At 39.1% G+C, this 21,874-nt stretch overlaps 1 protein-coding gene across 3 annotated transcripts in view; it reads left to right on the forward strand.

The window, feature by feature from the left end:
* DHX57 (DExH-box helicase 57) overlaps window positions 1–21,874 on the forward strand; it is a 74,307-nt gene that overhangs the window by 6,726 nt on the left and 45,707 nt on the right. For 2 of the 3 annotated variants that reach the window (XM_021087593.1, XM_021087592.1), the window contains exons 2-10: window positions 2,528–2,745; window positions 8,347–8,505; window positions 9,603–9,788; window positions 10,083–10,921; window positions 12,767–12,945; window positions 14,535–14,656; window positions 16,325–16,520; window positions 17,550–17,674; window positions 21,648–21,781. In XM_021087593.1, the coding sequence (XP_020943252.1) occupies window positions 2,534–2,745; window positions 8,347–8,505; window positions 9,603–9,788; window positions 10,083–10,921; window positions 12,767–12,945; window positions 14,535–14,656; window positions 16,325–16,520; window positions 17,550–17,674; window positions 21,648–21,781 (2,152 nt within the window). In that variant the 5' untranslated portion in view covers window positions 2,528–2,533. The remainder of the gene's footprint in view (window positions 1–2,527; window positions 2,746–8,346; window positions 8,506–9,602; window positions 9,789–10,082; window positions 10,922–12,766; window positions 12,946–14,534; window positions 14,657–16,324; window positions 16,521–17,549; window positions 17,675–21,647; window positions 21,782–21,874) is intronic. The other variant, XM_021087594.1, reaches the window with a different exon arrangement.

The following is a 21,874-nucleotide window of genomic DNA, read 5'->3' on the forward strand; positions in this document are numbered from 1 at the left end:
ATCCCCATAGCACGTGGAAGTTTCCAGGCCAGGGACTGAATCTGCACTGCAGCAGCAACCTGAGCCACTGTAGTGACAATGCCAGATCCTTAACCTGCTGTCCCACAAGGGAACTCCTAATTGTGTTAATATTTGCTTATTATATTTAGGTAATCTAATGTTGGGTACATAAAAATTTAGAATTGTTAGATTCTTTTGATGAATTGACTCTTTTTTCATTATATAACGATCTTTGTCTCTTGTTACTGTAATTGACGTAAAAGTCTATTTTGTCTGAAGAAAGTATAGCTACCCCTCCTCTCTTTTGATTTCCATGTACACAGTATATCTTTTCCATCCCATCACTTTCAGTCTATGTGTGTCTTCAAAGCTGAAGTGATTCAATTGTAGGCAGCATATGTTGGGTTTGTTTTTATATCCATTCAGACATTCTATGTTTTGGGTTTTTGTTTTGTTTTGTTGTCTTTTTAGGACCACACTTGTGGTGTATGGAGGTTCCCAGGCTTGGGGTTGAATTGGAGCAGTAGCCACTAGCCTATACCACAGCCACAGCAACATGGCATCCAAGCCACGTCTGTGACCTACACCACAGCTCATAGTAATGCTGGATCCTTAACCCATTGAGTGAGGCCGGGGATCAAACCTTTGTCCTCATGGCTGCTAGTCAGATTCATTTCCACTGAGCTACGACAGGAACTCTATTCTATGGGTTTTTTTTTTTTTTTTTTTAATTCTATATTTTTTGATTTTTTTTTCATTCTATGTTTTTTGTTTTTTGAGAATTTCGTTTATTTATGTTTAAAATAATTATTGATAGGTAAGGGCTTACTGTTTCCATTTTGTTCATTATTTCCCAGTTTCTTTGAGAGCCTTTGTTCCTTTCTTCCTCTCTTGCTGTTTTCCTTTGTGATTTAATGATTTTCTTCCTTCCTTTCTTCTTTCTTTCTTTCTTTCTTTTTTTCTTTCTTTGTCTTTCTTAGGGTTGCACCTGTGAGGGTCAAATCGGAGCTATAGCTGCTGGCCTACACCACAGCCACAGCAATGCCACATCTGAGACGTGTCTGTGACCTACACCACAGCTCATGGCAACCCTGGATCTTTAACCCACTGAGCAAGGCCAGGAATTGAACCTGTGGCCTCATGAATGCTTGTCAGATTCATTACCTCTGAGCCATAACAGGAACTCCATAATTTAATGATTTTTCTATAGGTGGTACACTTTGATTCCTTTCTCATTATCTTTTATGCATCCACTATAGATATTTGCTTTGTAGTTATCATGAGGCTTACATAAAATATCTTTTAGCTATAAGGCTCTACTTGAAGCTAATAACAGCTTAACTTCAATCACATGCAAAACCTCTACACTTTTATTCCCTCCAGGCAACTCTGAGCCAGAGCTGTGTTTCTAAAAGTGTATATGTAAATATAAATTTTGTTTATCAAATTATGTGTTAAATACATTAAGGAGTTCCCTGGTGGCTCAGTGGGTTAAGGATCCAGCATTGTCACTGCTGTGGCTTGGGTTGCTGCTGTGGCACAAGTTCAGTCCCTGGCCTGGAAACCCCTATATGCTGCATGTGCAGCCAAAAAAAGAAAGAAAGAAAGCATCTCTTTTCAGCTAGAGTTTTAATTAATTAATTAATTATTTTTATTTTTATTTATTTATTTATTTTTTCCCTTTAGGGCCATACCTGCAATGGAAGTTCCCAGGCTAGGAGCTGAATTGGAGCTACAGCTGCCAGCCTACACCACAGCCACAGCAACGCAGGATCCAAGCTGCGTCTGTGACCTGCACTCCTATAATGCTGAATCCTTAACCCACTGAGCGAGGCCAGGGATCAAGCCCGCAACCTCATGGATCCTAGTCGGGTTCATTAACCACTTAGCCATGTAGGGAACCCCCTCAACTAGAGTTTTTAAAACCCTATACCAGACCTATCCAAATCAGAGTATAGGATTGGGCCTAGGCATGTGTGTTTTGAAACTTCTCCATGTGTTTCTGATACACATCCTTGTTAAGAAATCTGTGTCAGAGAAAGTCACTAAATGTTAATCTTGAGGGGAACGTGCTTGTAAATATTTTGTAAAGCAGTTGAAACTTGTTTTCCCTAAATTGCCCCCCATTTTGGCCACGCTTATAGCATGTAAAGGTTCTGTGTCCAAGAATTGAACCCACGCCCCAGCAGTGACAATGCTGGATCCTTAACCCACTTCGCCACCATGGATGTCCTAAATTGACCCTTTTAAAGTGTACATTTTCCTTTTTTTCTTTAAAATAGACTGTATCTATAACTTTGACAAACAAAGGATTTTTATACTTGTCAGGGCTTTTATTTTTTTAACTTTTTAATTTTTTGTCTGTGCCCCCAACATATGGAAGTTCCCAGGCCAGGGATCATACCTGCACCATAGCAGCAACCTGAGCCATTGCAGTGACGACACCAAATCCCTAACCCACTGTACCACAAAAGAATTTGGTACTTATCAAGTTTTATAATGTCTGTATCACTTTTTTCTCCTGCAGGTGAAAATGAGTTCTTCAGTAAGAAGAAAAGGCAAGCCAGGCAAAGGAGGTGGAAAAGGGTCTTCCAGAGGAGGAAGAGGAGGCAGAAGTCATGCTAGTAAATCTCACGGGGGTGGCAGTGGTGGCGGTGGCATTGGTGGCAATAGAAAGGCGTCAAGTAGAATTTGGGATGATGGCGATGACTTTTGTATCTTCAGTGAATCAAGGCGTTCATCCAGGTCATTACACTTTTTGAATATTCAAATATGGAAACAGTATCAGTTGCTAATCTATGGAACAAGATGGCTAAGAGAAGAGGGAAAATGCCAAGTAATTCTGATCAAGTTAATTGTTCCTGTTGTTTTAAAACTTTATAGTCCCCTTCTTTGTAAACTTTCCTAAAGGCATGATGGCAAATAACAGTTATTTTTTTCTTTGGAGCAGAGGTGGAACTCTGAAGTTAACTTTAATTTCTGCATGACTCTGTGAATTGAGCATAATATTGTTATTGTAACCAATATTACTAGGAAAGTAAATATTGGAAATGATGAAAGTGAAGAAAATTATTTTAAGTATTTCTTAGGTCTTGTAGTTTGAAGGTCCCAAAATGAGACCTGACTGTACTCTGTCTAGTTGATGAATTATCTGTTTTCCAGCGAGATCAGCCAGATCTTCATTAGAGCTTCATGTGATGATCAGTGACAGATGTCATAGCCAGGTTTCTCTGAGATTCAGCTTTTAGTTAATTAATAAATTCTGATAATTCTAATGAATATTTATTGAAAGTAAAAGATTTTACTGCTAAGTGTTATGCAGTATAAATATAAAATTCTTAAACTACACTGTGAGCTGTTTACTGGAATTTTTGGAGATGGAGAGACTTTTTTAAAGCTACATATCCACACGCATACATATACACACCCTTCTGTGGGGATATTTCTCAGGTTATATTAGTTAGGAAGGAATATAGATGAGTCCTAAAGCTTAATTGCATCAAATATGCCTTTAATTTAAATGAAGTAACTATTTGCATTCAGAAAAAAAAATAAAAATAGTGTTTAGGTAGTTTGAATTTGCCATTAAATGGTCTAGGCCCCTTAGTGAGCAAGATATGGAGAGAGGAATGTGCTAGTCCCTTATTCAGTCTCAGTTCCCAAGTGCTTTTTGTAGTTTAAGACTCTTGATACACTGAATATGTAATTTTACAGTTAAAATAATATGTTTCTCATACATGGTCTCTACTATAACTAAATAGTTTATTTGGCATGCAACCAGAGAATCTACGTTTTTTTTCCATTCTAAATGAAAAACACGGTAGTTCTTGTTGTGGCTAGTATCCATGAGGATGTGGGTTTGATCCCTGGCCCTGCTCAGTGGGTTAAGGATCTGGCATTGCTGTGATGTAGGTCACAGACGTAGCTTGGATCTGGTGTTGCTGTGGCAGTGGCTCAGGCCAGTGGCTATAGCTCTGATTTGACCTCTAGCCCAGGAATTTCATACGCCACCAGTACAGCCTTAAAAAGCAAAAAAACCTTAGAAATTAAAAAAAAAAAAAAGAGAAAATGGTCACTTTAGACATACTGAGAGCTCATATATCAGTCTCAAATTGGACACCTTTTAAGAAATCTAGAATAATTTAAACCTTAGCTGCTGACTTTAGAACTTAACTGCTGAGTTGGATGTAGTTTCATTTTTTCTGAAAACATTGATTTTATAGGTTTTTAGAATGTTAGATATTCATTCATGCAGCAAATGTTCACTTAGTGCCTACTATGCACCAGACACTGTTTTAGGGGCCAGGATTACAGCAATGAATAAAATACTGTCCTTATCTTCATAGAAGGAGGTTTGAGGTATAAAGACCATAAGCAAAGGTAGAATAATATGTCAGGTGGTAAGTGCTATAGGGAAAAATAAAGGAGGGATGGAAAATACCAAAACAGATTGCTGGTGTTTTTTAAATATTTGGTGTTTTCTATAGAGTGATCAGAGAAGACTTATCTAATGAGGTGTCATGTGAGCAGGAAGAAATTGAAAGTGAAGGAGTAAGCTGTGAAGCTATCTGATGGAAGAACATTCAAGGCAGAGGGAATAGCAACTGCACAGTTTCTAAGGAGGGAGTGGCTTTGAAGATTTAGGAAATAGCGACGAAGCCATGTGGCTAGCATGGATGGGTAAGAAGAGATAGACAGTTAGATTTGAGAGTCTCCACTGTATAGGACTTCATATACCACCATAAGGACTTTGGCTTTTGCTTTGAGTAAGTTGGGAAGCCACTGAAGAGTTTGAGGCAAGAGTGTGTAACATCAATCACTCTGGCCAGAGTTACAGCTGTTCAGCATATCCCTTTATGTGAATTAGAAAAAGGTGCCCCTTTCTCTGGGCAGTTATAGCTCCAGGATGCCTGTCTTGACAAACGGAGTACTACGACTGGATTTTAGCTCTTGTCATCCCCTCCTCCCCAACTTCAGGAGCCTTTGCACAATGTACAGTCTGCACACTCATAGACGGTAGCCCTGCCTCAGTGTGTTGTGTGGCAAATAGGCTACCAGGGAACATCAGATAGAAGCAGGAAGAACAGTTAGAAGGTACTCTCCAAGGGGAAAAGTCATGGACAATTTAATCCCTAAGTCTGGAACTCAAGAAAAAGATCTGGACTAGAGAAGTCAATGTGTGAGTTCTCCATAAATGGAGCTGCTATCTAAAGCTGTGGGACTGGATGCCACAGTACAAAGGGAAGAGGTCTTAACTTTGAGCCCTGAGCCCTCTAGGCTTTTCTTTTTCTTCTTCTTCTTTTTTTTTTTTTTGTCTTTTTTGGGCCTCACCCACAGCATATGTCAGTTCCCAGGCTAGGGGGTCGAATCAGAGCTGTAGACACCGGCCTACGCCACAGCCACAGCAATGCCAGATTTGAGCCACGTCTGCAATGTACACCATAGCTCATGGCAACACTGGATCTTTAACCCACCAAGCGAGGCCAGGGATTGAACCTGTGTCCTCATGAATACTAGTCAGGATTCGTTTCTGCTGACCCATGATGGGAACTCTAGGAGTGTGATTCCTAGAAGTCAAAGTAAAAGTATTTAGGGGAGTATCCAATCAGATTGAATTATATACTTAAAGGGATACACAAGTTGTATAAAAAATGCTTCTGATAGGTCAAGGAAAATGTGTTCTGACAATTGCCCACTAGATGTGGCAATGTGTATAGTATGGATAACCTTCACGGGAGCTGTGGTTTGGTATGGTTGGTGTGAAGGAAACCTTGATTGGAGTGTGCTTCAGAGACCAGAAGAAAGAAAGTGGAGATAAAGACAGTGATTTAGATAACCCTTTTGAGGAGTTTTGCTATACAGGGCAGAGGAGCAGGGAGAGATAGGACAACAACTTGAGGGGGATGTGCAGTCAAAGGAAGGACTTTATTTATTTATTTATTTAAGGTGGTAGATGTTATATGGCGCGTCTATATGCTGATGGGAGCGATCCAAAGGAGAATGAAGAACTGATGATGCAGCAGGAGATAAGTGCTGGAATGATTTCTTTGAGGCAGTTAAAGAGATCGGTATACAGTGTACAAACAGAGGGACTGACTTTAGGATCCTTGGTTACAATGAGGAAGATGAAGTCCAGGGGTATACAGATAAGTGGTGGATGAGATAGGAGCATAGGCAAGTTCTTCCCCCACTCTCTGTTTTGTTTTGTTTTTTTAAACTGATCATGAGGAAGTAGTCAGACAAACTCAAATTGTGGGAATTGCTGTGAGACAGCTGGCCTGAGGTTTTCAAAAAAGCCAGTGTCAGGAAATAGGTTGGGGAACTGTTCTAAATTAAAGGAGTTTGAAAAAAAGATAACTAAATGTCATTTTTAATTAGATACACAATCATAAAACCTGAAGACATGATTGAGTCAGTTGGAAGTTTGAATATGGATTATATTTTAGATGATATCAATATAAAATATCTTGTATTATGGTTACATAAAAGTGTATTTCTCTTAGGAAATAACATACTGAAGAATTTAAGAAGTATTTATGAAGTAATATGATGTCTGCAGCTTATATTCAAATGGTTCAATAGAACATGCATATACATATATGGGGGAGCACATGTACAGGCATATATATGGGTATATAGAGAGAAAAGGAAGAGCAGGGCGTAATAACTGTGTGTGCACATACATATAAGTATGGCAGATGTTAACAACTGATAAATCTAGATAGTGTTCATTTCTATAGATTAAAATTTTTTTGAAACAAAAAGGGGAAATGATGGATTTGGGATAACATTTCTTTTCAGAAGTTGCAACTAAATGGTTAAAAACTACAATCTTTTCTATTTTCTCCTTTGCTACCCAGTTTTGCAAGTGTTCATGTGTGGTTCTTTTCAAAGTCTCAATAATATGTTGGATTTTAAATAGAAAATTTCTACCATTTCCTTGGATTTGTGAAAATAGATAATGAAATGTGCCAAGTGGAGAAAAGAATTTAGTGAGTGAAGTTAACCTTTAGAACTAATTATTGTTTTAAATATTTTAAAATGTCCCTAAAAAAGTCTAAATTCCAAAAATGAAAGGTTATGGAAATAAATTCTAGTATCTCTATATCTGTGTGTAACCATTAAAAAATTATGTTGTAGGAAAATATTTAATTTGGAAGAAATGCCAGTTTTATTTTGATAAGGATATAAAAGATTATGTACGCTGTACAGTTTTATTAAAAATGTGTATGAGGAGTTCCTGTTGTGGCTGAGCAGTAAGGAACCTGACTAGTAGCCATGAGGATGCGGGTTTGATCCCTGGCCTTGCTCAGTGGGTTAAGGATCTGGCGTCGCCATGAGCTGTGGTGTAGGTCGAAGACTCGGCTCAGATCTGGCGTTGCTGTGGCTGTGGTGTAGGCTGACAGCTGCAGCTCAGATTTGACCCCTAGCCCGGGAACTTCCCTATGCTGCAAGTGCAGCCCTAGAAAGCAAAAACAAATCAAAACAAAAAGTATATGAAGAAGAATTATGTAACTTACGATGACTTCTCTTTTCTGCTTTGTTCTTTACTTTTCTACAGTGAACATGTATTATTATTATGTTTATAATCAGGAAATAATGATTTAGATAAACATTTCTAAAATAGGGCCTAGGAGTTCCTGTCGTGGCGCAGTGGTTAACGAATCCGACTAGGAACCATGAGGTTGCGGGTTCGGTCCCTGCCCTTGCTCAGTGGGTTAACGATCCGACGTTGCCGTGAACTGTGGTGTAGGTTGCAGACGCGGCTCGGATCCCGCGTTGCTGTGGCTCTGGTGTAGGCTGGTGGCTACAGCTCCGATTCGACCCCTAGCCTGGGAACCTCCATATGCTGCGGGAGCGGCCCAAGAAATCGCAACAACAACAGCAACAACAAAAGACAAAAGACAAAAAGACAAATAAATAAATAAATAAATAAATAAACAAACAAATAAATAAATAAATAAATAAAATAGGGCCTAATCTTCACAAGATAGGACTTTTGGTTGCTTTCAGATCACATAGCTCAAATAGAATGAAATATATTATGTTTGTATGTAACATATTTCTTTTGAAAGTCCTCTAGTACAGGAGTTACAGCATTGCTTTCTCCAGAGGATTCTTAAGTTAGTGTAGTGAGATTTAGTGATCAAGAATCTGGTCAGGTTTTTTCCCTAGCAGTTTCAGTATAGTGAAGTCTAGTATATATTGTAGAAAATAGAGAATTTCTTCACATTCATTGTCATCCTTTGTAGATACTTGACAGTCCAGTCATGTTGTATGTATTTGGGGAGTGTCAAAGTTCTGATTGCAGGTAAATGTATAATTTTGTTCTTGTGTCCTTTGCAGACCCACTAACAGTAGCATGAGAAAAGGAGAGGCACGTCCCAAATGGAAGCCCGAAGCCAAAGTGCCCCTTCAGACTCTGCATATGACTACTGAGAATCAAGAAAAAGTGAAAGCTCTTCTTCGAGACCTGCAAGAACAAGATGCAGATGCTGGATCTGAGTAAATCATTTTATTTGAGTAAATTGTTATATTGAGGAAGATGAATTGGCAGTGTGAGGGTCCTATGTGTCTTTGAAATACTATATTCATACTGATCCTGTTGTGGCTGTATAACTAGTTGAAAGTGACCCGGGGAAATACAAAAATAATTATTCAGCAACATTTTTAGAGTGAGTTTGTTTTGCATATCTGTGAGCAGTAGTACAGATCACCTTTTCATCTTTATTTTTTCTAGGACAATGCTAATATGGATTGAGTAATTGCTTAATTGCTTAAGGTTATCTTAACCTTCTAGATAAAACCTTGTAGTGACCAAGCAGAGGTATTCTTCTAGGAGCAAGTATTGAATGATCAGATGACGTGTTATGATTACACGTCTCATGATCATCTGCCTAAGTGAAAGATTTTTTTTTTTAAGTCTGTTTTGCTTTGTGATTTCATTGTAGAAGTTGATTCTTTCTATTTGCCAGAATTAATGACTGGTCAGTCATGAATAGCTCAGTTTCTATCATACCTACAAGATGCTTGCCTGTCTTAGATTTAGGAAAGGTGGTCATGCAGCAAAGCCAAAAAAAAAAAAAAAAAAAAATACACACACACACACACACACACACACACACATATACACACACACATATATATGTATATCTCGATGGTTTTTGTGAATGAGGAGAGAGAGAGCATAGCCAAGGCTTCTTGTGGTTCAGAACATAGGCTCTGGGGTAGACATCCTTGGTTAAAATCTCTAGTTGTGCTTTACCAAATAACCTTTGGCAGTTACTAATCTCCTCTAAGTTTTAGTTGATCATCTGGAAAAAAAAAAAAAAATGAGATTCCAGTAGTATCTTGCTGGGTTATTGGGAAGATTTTCAAAGAGTTAGTACATATAAAACATTTAATGTAGTAGTCGGCAGGTAATAAATACTCTTAATTGCCAAGATATTAAATTAATAGTCAATAAAAAATTAAATCAGTGACTGAAGAGCGGTCAGGATCCTATATCCTTTGGCTCCTTGAATTCTTAAGACTCTTACAAAATTTTTCTTTGAAGTAAGAAGGAATTAATAGATAATATATGAAAATGTTACTTTTGCCAGAAGAGGCATTTCTGGGGAGGAAGAAGATGATGAGCCTGATTGTGATGATGAGCAGTACTGGTCAGCTGGACGAGAAGCTTCCCTTGTTCCCGACGCTGATCCTTTGGAATGTGCTGGCTCAGGCCTGGTGGAGCCTCCTAATCCAGAATTTACAGTCTCGACATTTGCAGTGCAAAAGCTTTCCAGGTTTGCCTTTATCATTTATGGGAGAATTGAAGGAAAATGAAAATTGCATTAGAAACACAACTACCTTTCCTTGAATACTTTCCCGTTGTGTGGGTTCCAGCAGTACATATATGCCTAACATCCTTTCTTTTAGGATAGGGGAATCAAGAAGAAGTTAGTATTATCAGGGACACTTTTGCAAAATACAAATTGTGCTTAGGTATAGGTATAACTTCGCATAAATGTATTTCAGTGAAATTCTCTTCTGTGGTTTGATAACACTCCATCTTTTTTGTCATATTTTGCACTTGGCAGGTATGGTTTCCACACTGAACACTGTCAGGCAGCCCTAAGGATTTGTGATGGAGATGTGGGGGCATCACTGGAGCATCTCCTCACCGAGTGTTTTTCAGAGACATTTGGAGAGAGGATGAAGGTCCCTGAGGCAGTTTCGCACATAAGCTTGGATGAGTGTGTGGAACAGCGACAGGAGGAGGCATTTGCTCTCAAGTCAATCTGTGGAGAAAAATTTATAGAAAGAATTCAGAACCGAGTCTGGACCATTGGATTAGAACTGGAATATTTGACAAGTAAATTCTGCAAATCCAAGCGAAAAGAAAGTACCAGAAATATACAGGAGACTTCGGTTGAAATCTGCAAATTTTACCTCAAAGGAAATTGTAAATTTGGGTCAAAGTGCAAATTCAAACATGAAGTGCCCCCAAATCAAATTGTTGGACGAGCAGAAAGAAATGTAGATGATTCTCATCTTAATGCTAATGAAGATGCATCCTTTTTATATGAACTTGAAATTCGGTTTTCTAAAGACCACAAATACCCCTACCAAGCTCCCCTTGTGGCATTTTATTCCATCAATGAGAATCTACCTCTGGCTTGTCGTTTACATATTTCTGAGTTCCTTTATGGCAAGGCCTTGACATTTGCAGAAACTTCAGAACCTGTTGTATATTCTTTGCTGACCCTTTTAGAGGAAGAATCAGAAATAGCCAAATTGCTAACAAATACCCATCATAAGTACAGCGTCCCTCCTGTGAACTTCCTGCCAGTGTCCTCCGGGACCAGAATAAATAATCCTGTCTGCCGTAAACCAGTGATTCCAAGTAATTCTTTTGTTTCAAGTCAAATTCCAGAAGGTATGTAAGGCATTGATCAGGTGGAAGGTGGTTTGGAGGAGGGCATTTGGAATGATGGATTGAAGAAGTCAAATGTTCTAAGAGCTGGCCTAGGAGCTCGCAGCTTGTGGCAATGCTAGATCCTTAACCCACTGAGCAAGGCCAGGGATCGAACACGTGTCCTCACAGACATTATGTTGGGTTCTTAAGCCACTGAGCCATGATGGGAACTCCTGAAAGTGTTATATGTAAGTTTATTCTGGGAATTGAGGGCTAGAAGACCCTTAAAGCATTGTTCCAGAAAATCTGTTTCTTTTAATCCATTTGGCTTCATATCTTTACTTCTAAAATGGTATATGGGATTACTTTCAGATGAGTTTTTAGAGGTACTTCTCTTTCTATACCACTCTCCATACCCTCCTGCTTTTGGTACATGAGACCCTCAACATTAATTAGGAAGGGGCTCACTTGTTGAATCCCTAAATCCTCAAATAGGGAAATGTTTGTACAAGCCTCTGGCTTTCTCCACATCCAGGTTTTCTGTACAAATTCTTACACCACAAGTAACTCCCCCATTCAGAGTTTACCATGGGATTATCTCTTATTTTTTGCCATCTTTCTTTCAGAGAAACAAGTTTTTATTATATCACAAAAGTTCCTAGGTAAACATCAGTAGGTAGAGAACAGTGAAACGCACTGAGATGTGGATGCTGGACAGCCGGCTGGGTTCACTCACTGGCTCCTTGACTTGCTCCCAAATTGCACTTAGTTCTAGCACATGGAATTCAGATGTATTCCTCAAGAAATGACAAACTGTTGTGTCATGGGCTTTTCTTTTATGATAATAGCTTTATTAAGATATAATTTGCATACCATGAAATGCACCCTTTTGAACTATACAATTCTGTGGGTTTTAGTATATTCACAGAGTCGTGCAACCATGGCCACTGTCTAATCTCGGAACATTTTCATCACCCCAAAAAGAAACTTGTGTACCTTTAGCAAGTCATTCCTCATTTCTCCCTTCCCCTAACCTCTAAAAACCATGAGTCTACATTATGTCTCTGTGGATTTGTCTATTCTGGCCATTTCATGGAAAGGTAATCTTAAAATAAATATGTGGCTTTTTTGATTGGCTTCTTTCTTTTTACCAGAATGCTTTCAAGGTTCATCTGTGTTGTTGCATGTATCAGTACTTCATTCCTTTTTATTACTGAACAATATTCCATTATACCGCTTTTTAGTTATTGATTCATCATTTGATAGACGTTTGGGTTATTTTGTGTCGTGGAATTTTAGGAACACTTGCAAATATTTGAAACTCTCAGTTAATGTAAAGGGTCTACTGAATGTAAGGAGTCTACTTTTTTTCTTTGCTTTTTAGTGCCACACCTGCAGCAAATGAAAGTTCCCAAGCTAGGAGTCGAATCGGAGCTCTAGCTGCCAGCCTACACCACAGTGACAGCAACACAGATCCAAGACATGACTGTGACCTACACCACAGCTTGCAGCAATGCCAGATCCTTAACCCACTGAGCAAGGCCAGGGATTGAACCCACATCCTCATGGATACTAGTCGGTTCGTTTCTGCTGAACCACAGTGGGAACCCCGCCATGATTTTCTCTTTTTTGTTTTTGATTTGGTTTAACCAAGAGCACTTTTACTAGGTTAAAGTTTATTTGAAGATGCATTTTAAGTTCTTTAGCAGTAGTAGTGTTAAAATGAATGAACTTGCCTTATTCAAGCTTTAACTTTTTCTCCATTTTATAATTCTTTTGTCATTGTTACTTCATTTAGATAGTGACTTTCCCCTTTGCTAAAGAAAGGACTCCATATCAAAAATGTTTCCTTTTATCCCCTTAAAGTTGAAAAAGAATCAGAACCTGAGGAGGAGACAGATGAGGATGAAGGTCCTGCACCAGTTATGGTGGAGAATGAAAGCTATGTCAACCTTAAGAAAAAGATTTCCAAAAGATATGACTGGCAGGCAAAATCAGTACATGCCGAAAATGCTAAAATCTGCAAGCAGTTCCGAATAAAACAGGTAGGGTCTTCTGAGAAAAGGGCTAGCATTGCCTCTCTGATGTCTGCATGAGGGATTAGGAGGTAGGACTCTTTCGCTACCCTCCCCAGTAAACTTTCGGTTCTCTTTTACTCTGATTGGTCAAAGTTTCTGCATGCCACAGCAAACTCAGTTGCATGTTCTAGATAGTTTTCGGAAATCTAATGGCTGATGAAAATGAAACGTATATATACTAGCTATTTTGTGGCTTTGGTACTGTGCTAGAAATCTGATAAGTGAAAGGAAAAGCAATACTGTGAGTACATTAGAAATATCTGTGTAGAAAAGGAGAAAGATAAGGAAGAACTCGTACACCCCTCAGAGACTCATAAATAACTTCCCCAAGGTCATATAACTGGTAAGTGGCAACACAGGGATTCAAACTAATTCTATTTCCAAAACGAAGGTGCATTTTAAGTTCTTTAGCAGTAGTAGTGTTAAAATGAATGAACTTGCCTTATTCAAGCTTTAACTTTTTCTCCATTTTATAATTCTTTTGTCATTGTTACTTCATTAGACAGTGACTTTCCCCTTTGCTAAAGAAAGGACTCCATGTCACATGAAGGTTATTTTAAAAGAACTCATAAGTGAACTGTTAGGGCCGAGTTGGGTGTAGGATGAAGACAAATTGCTTACCAGTTTGGGGATTGGATTAGATGCTGTATAAGGACCCTTCCAGTTCTAAAGTTCTGTGATGCTGATTTTTGACACGGTATAACAGTATTGCATATATGATACCACACCCTTAGAATGTCAGGTTGAATTTAAAAATCACACCATAAATAATAAGATGGTAGAAACAAAAAATTGCATATTCAGTTTTAACAGTGTTTAGAGGTGGTAAATTTATATGATCAAGTTACTGCAGAAAGTGTATGTGTTAATGTAAATGTTAGTATAAAACTTATTCAAAAATACATCTGTAGTTTTAGTGTACAGTACAATGTTTATATCATTGGCCATTAGATATCAGACTGAAATACATAGATGTGGTGGTTGGCCAGAAAGAACCCTTAGTGAATGCTCTTGCTATTTAGTGATGTTGGTAAAAATCTGATATTATGTAGGACTATGCCAACCTGTATGGTAGCCCCTAGCCACATGTATCTATTTAAAGTTAAATTAATTAAAATTTAAAAGTTCCTGAGTAGCACTGGCCATATTTCAAGTGATAATAGCCACATGTAGCCAGTGGTTGTTATATTGGACAACATAAATATAGAGCATTTCCATCAGCACAGAGAGTTCTGTTGAACAGTGCTGGTGTAGAGACTCTTGCCTGAAGAGCTAGATGGGTGCTAAGCCAGAGAAGTTATTTCTTTTATAAGATCCTTCTGTTTATTCGGATGTAGGAAAACCACATAGATTCCACAGCTTATTCTGGCTGATTCTCTGAACAGTCTTCTGACTAAAGTTGCCAGCATCCAGCTCCAACAAATGTGCAATTTCTGTCCCTAGACAAATTGCAGAAGAGCAGAAAGGATAGGTCTAACTATGGGATTCCACATTACAGCTTTGTGGAAGGTGATTCAAAGTAACCCATCTGATGTCTGTATCTTTTATTTTATTAGGCTTCCAGACAGTTCCAGTCAATTCTGCAGGAAAGACAATCACTCCCTGCTTGGGAAGAAAGAGAAAACATTCTTAAATTGTTGAGCAAGCACCAAGTGCTTGTTGTAAGTGGTATGACTGGGTAAGAATGCAATTTATTCATAATGTAGCTTTCATTTATAAATATGGTATGTGCCCTGGTTACCATAACCAGTTCTACTTTTAAAAACCAGTAGCTGGTATTATTTATGCTTTTTCCTGTCAAATATTAAATAATATTTCACAGAGGCAAATAATGTGGTGACTGTAGCCAGTAGAACCAAATTACAAAAAACAAAGAAAGCTCAGAAGTTTAGGAATTTATGGACATTGTACAACTATGCCTTGAGACAACATTAAGGCAAAAGGCCCACTTTAAATTTTAAAGGATTGGTGTTTCCTCTGTGGTGCAGGGGGTAATGATCTAACTTGTTTCTGTGGAATTGCCAGTTTGATCCCCAGCCCAGCATAGTGCGTTAAGCATCCTGCGTTGCTGCAGCTGCAGTAGGTCGCAGCTGTTGTGGCTCAGATTCAGTCCTTGGCCTGGGAACTTCCCTGTGCTGTGGGGGCAGCTGAAAAAGAGAAAAAAAAAATTTAAAGGTTAGTTCCAGAACATTTAGCTTGAAACTTTTCATCTTCTAAATTTATTCTGATTTCCATAAAGCTTTTGTTTAAGAACAACTTACAGTACATAATTTTTTTCTGTTTCATGCTCTCCGTATGTTATCCTAACCTGTTTAGCAGGGACAAGTTGCGGACTTAATTAGTTCTATATTTAAGAGTCTTCAATTTAATAATTACATTTGTGTCTGGCTTCACAGGTATAGTGGTAACTTTGTATCTTCCAGCTTCTTATCTCTTTTTTTTTTTTTAAGCTTGTTAGGGCTGCACCTGTGGCATATGAAAGTTTCCAGGCTAGAAGTTGAATTGGAGCTAGAGCTACAGCTGCTGGCCTTCGCCATAGCCACAGCAACTCGGGACCCAAGCTGCATCTGCGACCTACACCACAGCTCACAACAACACCAGATCCCTGACCCACTGATCAAGGCCAGGAATCAAACTTGCATCTTCATAGATGTTAGTTGGATTTGTTTCCACTGCACCATAATGGGAAGTCCCCAGCTTCTTATTTATTTATTGTCTTTTGTCTTTTTAGGGCTGCACTTGAGGCATATGGAGGTTCCCAGAGCTGTTGCTGCTGGCCTATGCCACAGCCACAGCAATGCCAGATCTGAGCCGTATCTGCGACCTACACCTTAGCTCCTGGCAACGCCAGATTCTTAACCCACTGAGCAAGGCCAGGGATCAAACCTACAACCTCATGGTTCCTAGTTGGATTCCACTGCACCACGACGGGGACTCCTTTTTTTTTTTTTAAGCTTCTTATCTTTTTAACCTCAGTCCAATTATAACCAAAACAATGCCACATCGAAGGGAAAAATATTAAGTATTTTAATAATCATAAAATAATATTCTTATTTCTTTATGTAGAGTTCACATTCCTAGAAGCATTTATAGACCTTAACCTAATGTTAATACAGTTTTGCAGATGATAATAAACTATTATTTGATTGCCCTGTTAATCTGAGTGCAAATTCCTTGGAGTAATCAGCTGTAGGTCAAAGTCATTAGGCTGGTTTAGAAGATAGATAAAGCTGAACAACTTTGATTCTAATTAGCTTTCTCATTTTCCTCATTGCATACAATTGCTTCTTTAGTTAACTAGCACTTAAAAACTCTCATTTTAGGACTTATTTGTTTTCACATACAGATGTGGGAAAACCACACAGATTCCACAGTTTATTCTGGATGATTCTCTGAATGGGCCACCTGAGAAGGTGGCTAACATCGTCTGTACCCAACCCCGACGAATCTCTGCCATCTCTGTTGCCGAACGTGTGGCTAAAGAAAGAGCAGAAAGAGTGGGTCTGACAGTGGGATACCAGATCCGGTTAGAAAGTGTCAAGGTTTGTATGTTCTGCTTACCTCTCAATGACAGACATTTATAGTTTTCAAGAATAAAGAGCCTTTGGGGTCTGGAAAGTCATAGGCAAGTTGGGATGTATACTTCAATAGGGCTGAAGTCCTTTCAGAAATACATTGGTTTTCAGAGTTCCCATCATGGCTCAGTGGTTAATGAATCCAACTAGGAACCATGAGGTCGCAGGTTCGATCCCTGGCCTTGCTCAGTGGATTAAGGATCCGGTGTTGCCGTGAGCTGTGGTGTAGGTTGCAGACGTGGCTTGGATCCCTCGTTGCTGTGGCTCTGGCGTAGGCCAGCGGCTACAGCTCCGATTTGACCCTTAGCCTGGGAACGTCCATGTGTTGCGGGAGCGGCCCTAGAAAAGGCAGAAAGACAAGAAAAAAGAAAAAAAAGAAAATTTGTTGGCTTAAACTCTTTATTTGGGTATACTTAATATCCTCTATAAAGAACTTTTATTCTTTATTGGCAGAAGTATTCTAGCAAGTGCTGCATTGTTCTTAAACCTGGGACTTAAACCAAAGAAGGAACAACCAAATTCAAAATTGATTTCATCACTCACTGTTGTTTTTATGATTTATAATAATTTTTGAATACTTTTTTTTTCTTTTTAGGGCTGTACTCGCAGCATGTGGAAGTTCTCAGGCTAGGGGTTGAATTGGAGCTGCAGCTGCTGGCCTACACCACAGCTCGCAGCAATGCCAGATCCTTAACCCACACTGAGTGAGGCCAGGGATCGAACCCGCATCCTCATGGATACTAGTCAGGTTTGTTTCCACTGAGCCACAACGGGAACTCCCTGAATCCTTTTTTGGGTCTTAAAATTTCGATGTGAAGTAGAAAAGCTTTTGTTGTTATTGCTAGGAAGAAACTATGCATTTAGTGTCTAGGTTTATATTAAGTGGAACTGCTAGTGTTTTTAATATTCTTTATCCCTACTTATTAAAAATGACTTTACCAGGAAAGTGTTTCCTTTTTTCAAGAATCTCATGAAAGCTTTCTTTTTATGTGAAAGTCCTCAGCCACCAGATTGTTATACTGCACTACGGGAGTGCTGCTAAGAAGACTGGAGGGAGACACAGCTCTCCAAGGAGTCACCCATATCATTGTTGACGAAGTTCATGAGAGGACAGAAGAAAGGTAAAATAACAATCACACATAAAATGAAGATGTGGCTGAAAGAATTTTATTCTGCTTCCAATTTAATTCCTTTGAGCTGGTAATGGTAATTGCCACAGAAAAGGCTTAATTAAGTTAGAGAAGAGGAACTGCTTGCCTGATTCCAGGGTCTGTGACACTAAAAATGCCAGGAAAGCGCATGCTCATCACTGAAAGAGTCATCCTATTAGATGGACATCATCTTACAGGAGACACTTACCTTCCTGGCCTCCATGCTGAGCTGGGCACTGTACTTACCAGGAATAACAGATGTAATTCATGCTCTAGCTGATGGATTGGTAAATGTGTACTTCCTTCTCTGGTCCTTTGGTCAGTTATTCAGTCCTATCTTTCATTCGTGTATTTATTGAGCCTATATTAAGTGCCAAGTGGCCTGTTAATTGCTGAGGATACTGTAGTAAACAAACATGGTTCCCCTTTATCTCTTATGGTTTGGTAGGAAAAACAAATAATGAACGGGTAAACAAGCACATACTACAAATTGAAATAAGTACCATAACAGAATAAATACAATGCTTTGTTTGGGGAACCAAGATCAGTAAAAAATATACATAAAAGGTTTAATATAGAAAAATTATAGGTGTGTTGGTTCAAATGTTTAATAAACTTTCTGATCATAGAGATAACATTATTCTAACACATTTAGACAATACTAAAGAAATGTCAAGAAGAAGAATTTTGTCCCCTGTAAAATTGCTAATTACATGTTACAATTTGGTCTGTTTTCTTCTGGGGGTATATTGGGAGTTCAGGGAGAAATGTGGTAAAAAGGTGTATCTCCAGAAACACTCTTAGGATTATATAGTTTTGTGTGCTGCTTTGCTGCCTTTTTTTTTTTTTTTTTTAAGATAAATTCTTTTTTTTTTTTTTTTTTTTTTGTCTTTTGTCTTTTTTATTGTTGTTGTTGTTGTTGCTATTTCTTGGGCCGCTCCTGCGGCATATGGAGGTTCCCGGGCTAAGGGTCTAATCGGAGCTGTAGCCACCAGCCTACGCCAGAGCCACAGCAACTCAGGATCCGAGCCGCATCTGCAACCTACACCACAGCTCACGGCAACGCCGGATCGTTAACCCACTGAGCAAGGGCAGGGACCGAACCCGCAACCTCATGGTTCCTAGTCAGATTCGTTAACCACTGCGCCACGACGGGAACTCCTTTTTTTTTTTTTTTTTAATCCTTTTTTAAGGCCACACCTGCGGCATATGGAAGTTCCCAGGCTAGGGGTTGAATCAAAGCTGCAGCTGCTGGCCTGTGCCACAGCCATAGCAATGCCAGGTCTGAGCCACATATGGAACCTACACCACAGCTCATGGCAGTGCCAGGTCCTTAATCTACTGAGCAAGGCCAGGGATTGAACTCAGAGCCTCATGGATACTATTCAGGTTCTTAACCCACTGAGCCACAATGGGAATTCCTGTGTGCTGCTTTTGATCTAATAGTTAACATGATAGCATGAACTGTCTTTGAAATTATTACTAATAATTAGATGAGGAAATTCTAAAGTATGGATGTACCATAAATTACTTAAGCACTTGCCTGTTATTTTATTTTCCCTAAAAAACAAAATAGTCATAAATGTAATTAAATTAGCTCATTAAAGAAAACTAGTACAAGAATATGCTGTCATTAAAAATTCAAATAATACTGGAATTCCTGTCGTGGCGCAGTGGAAATGACTCCAACTAGGAACCATGAGGTTGAGGGTTTGATCCCTGGCCTCGCTCAGTTAGTTAAGGATCCGGCATTGCTGTGAGCTGCGGTGTAGGTTGCAGATGTGTCTCAGATCTGATGTTGCTGTGACTGTGGTGTAGGCCAGCAGCCGTAGCTCCAATTCAACCCCTAGACTGAGAACCTCCATATGCCGCAGTTGCAGCCCTAAAAAAAAAATAAAAATAAAAAATACTTTTAAAAAATAAAAATAAAAATTCAAATAATACTGGAGTTTCTGCCATGTCACAGTGGTAACAATCCCAGCTAGCATCCATGAGGACATGGGTTCAATCCCTGGTCTTGCTCAGTGGTTTAAGAATCCAGTGTTGCCATGAGCTGTGGTGTAGGGCACAGACATGGCTTGGATCCCACAGTGTTGCTGTGGCTGTGGCATAGGCTGGCAGCTACAGCTGCAATTTGACCCCTAGCCTAGGAACTTCCATATGCCACGGGTACAGCTCTAAAAAGCCAAAAAAAAATTTTTTTTTCAGATAATATAGATAAAGTGAAAGTCCCTTGTAACATTCCCAAACCATTCCCAGTCCCTTCCCCACAAATAACTACAGTGATCAGACTGGTGATATGTCTTGTACATTGACAAATGTGTTTACTTTGTTAGAAATAGGTACATTTAGAGTTCCCTAGTGCCTCAGCAGGTTAAGGATCTGGCGTTGTCACTGCGATGGCTCTGGTTACTGCTATGGCATAGTTTGATCCCTGGCCCAGGAACTTCCACATGCTGCAGATACAACCCCACCCCCCCAAAAAAGAAAGAGGTACTTTTACCTCCTGAACTTTTTCCTTATACAAATTACATATTCATTTAGTAAATCAACAAATCGTGATTGACCACCTACTATGTCCCAGGGTCTAGATACTGAAGTATTACCTGATAGAACAAAATAACCAAAATCCCTATCCTCATAGAGCTTAGATTCTCGTGAAAGAGCCAACAATAAGCAAGATAAGGGAGTAAAAAATAAAGTTAAGTTTGTTAAGTGCTAAGGAGAGAAAGGGTAATATGAAATGCATGGAAGGCAAGCATTTGAAATTTTAAGCACAGTGGCCAGGGATGGCCTAACTAACTGAAAAGGTATATTTTGAGTAAAGACTCAAAGAGAGCGAGTGAGCTATGTCTGTGAATGTCCAGGAGAAGCCCTTTCTAGGCAGATTAATAATATGTGCAAGGGACCTGAGGTCCATGTCTCAAGGACGGCGATGAGGACAGTGTGGCTGGAGCCAAGTGACTGGGGGTGGTGGTGAGCAATACGAAATGGGTCGTGGGGGTGAGGTCATGTCACATAGGACCTTGTTAGTGAGGACTTTGGTAGGAATCACTGAAGAATTCTGAGCAAGAGTAGTGCAGTCAAATTCACATTTGAACCGGATTATTGGTCTGCTGTACTGAAAACGGATTTCAGGGGAGCAAGGCCTGGAACAGGGAGACCAGTGAGAACATCGCTGTTCTGTAGTACGTATTCTACAGCTCAGGTTTTGTTCACTGGCAGCATATCTTGGAGATGTTTTCATGTCTGTATCTAGATTTATTCCTTTTTCTGCCTAACTGTTATTCCTTGGAATGGATGATGTTGTTATAATGAACCATTTCTTGGTTGATAAACATTTAGGTAGTTTCCATTGATTTAGTATTAACAAACGATACTATAATGAAAATCATCGTATATGCCTCTTCGTGTATGCACATATCAAGAAGTAGAATTACCAAATGTGATGGTAAACCCTGTTGGCATTTTGATTGTTATTACACTAAATTTAGTTTACTTTGGACTTCCCATTGTGGCATAGCAGAAATGAATCCGACTAGGAACCATGAGGTTGCAGGTTCGATCCCTGGCCCTGCTCAGCAGGTCAAGGATCTGGCATTGCGGTGAGCTGTGGTGTAGGTCACAGACACGTCTTGGATCCCACATTGCTGTGGCTGTGGCATAGGCCGGCGGCTACAACTCAGATTAGACCCCCAGCCTGGGAACCTCCATGTGCCACTAGTGTGGCCCTAAAAAAAAAAAAAGACAAAAAAAAATTTAGTTTATTTGGCAGGAAATTGATATCTTCATAACATTCACATCTGGGAACATAACACATCTTTCCATGAGTGTTATAAATTTTTTCACATAGGTCTTAGACTTGCTTGAAATGTGTCAAAAGTTATTAAGTTTCATGTTTTGAATTTGTTTGATCCTCAGGTATTTCTTTTATTTCCTCTAGTGACTTCTTGCTGCTAGTTTTGAAAGACATTTTGTTGCAGAGACCAACTCTTCAAGTTATTCTGATGAGTGCAACTTTAAACGCTGAGCTCTTTTCAGAATATTTTAATTCCTGCCCAGTTATCACTATACCAGGTGATTAAAATGCATCATTAAATATGTATTGTCCTTTAAGCAAATATAATTATTTTAAAGTTCATTTGAGATATAAATGCAAAGGTATTTACA

Source organism: Sus scrofa, chromosome 3 (genome assembly GCF_000003025.6).
Source record: "Sus scrofa isolate TJ Tabasco breed Duroc chromosome 3, Sscrofa11.1, whole genome shotgun sequence".
NCBI lineage: Eukaryota > Metazoa > Chordata > Mammalia > Artiodactyla > Suidae > Sus > Sus scrofa.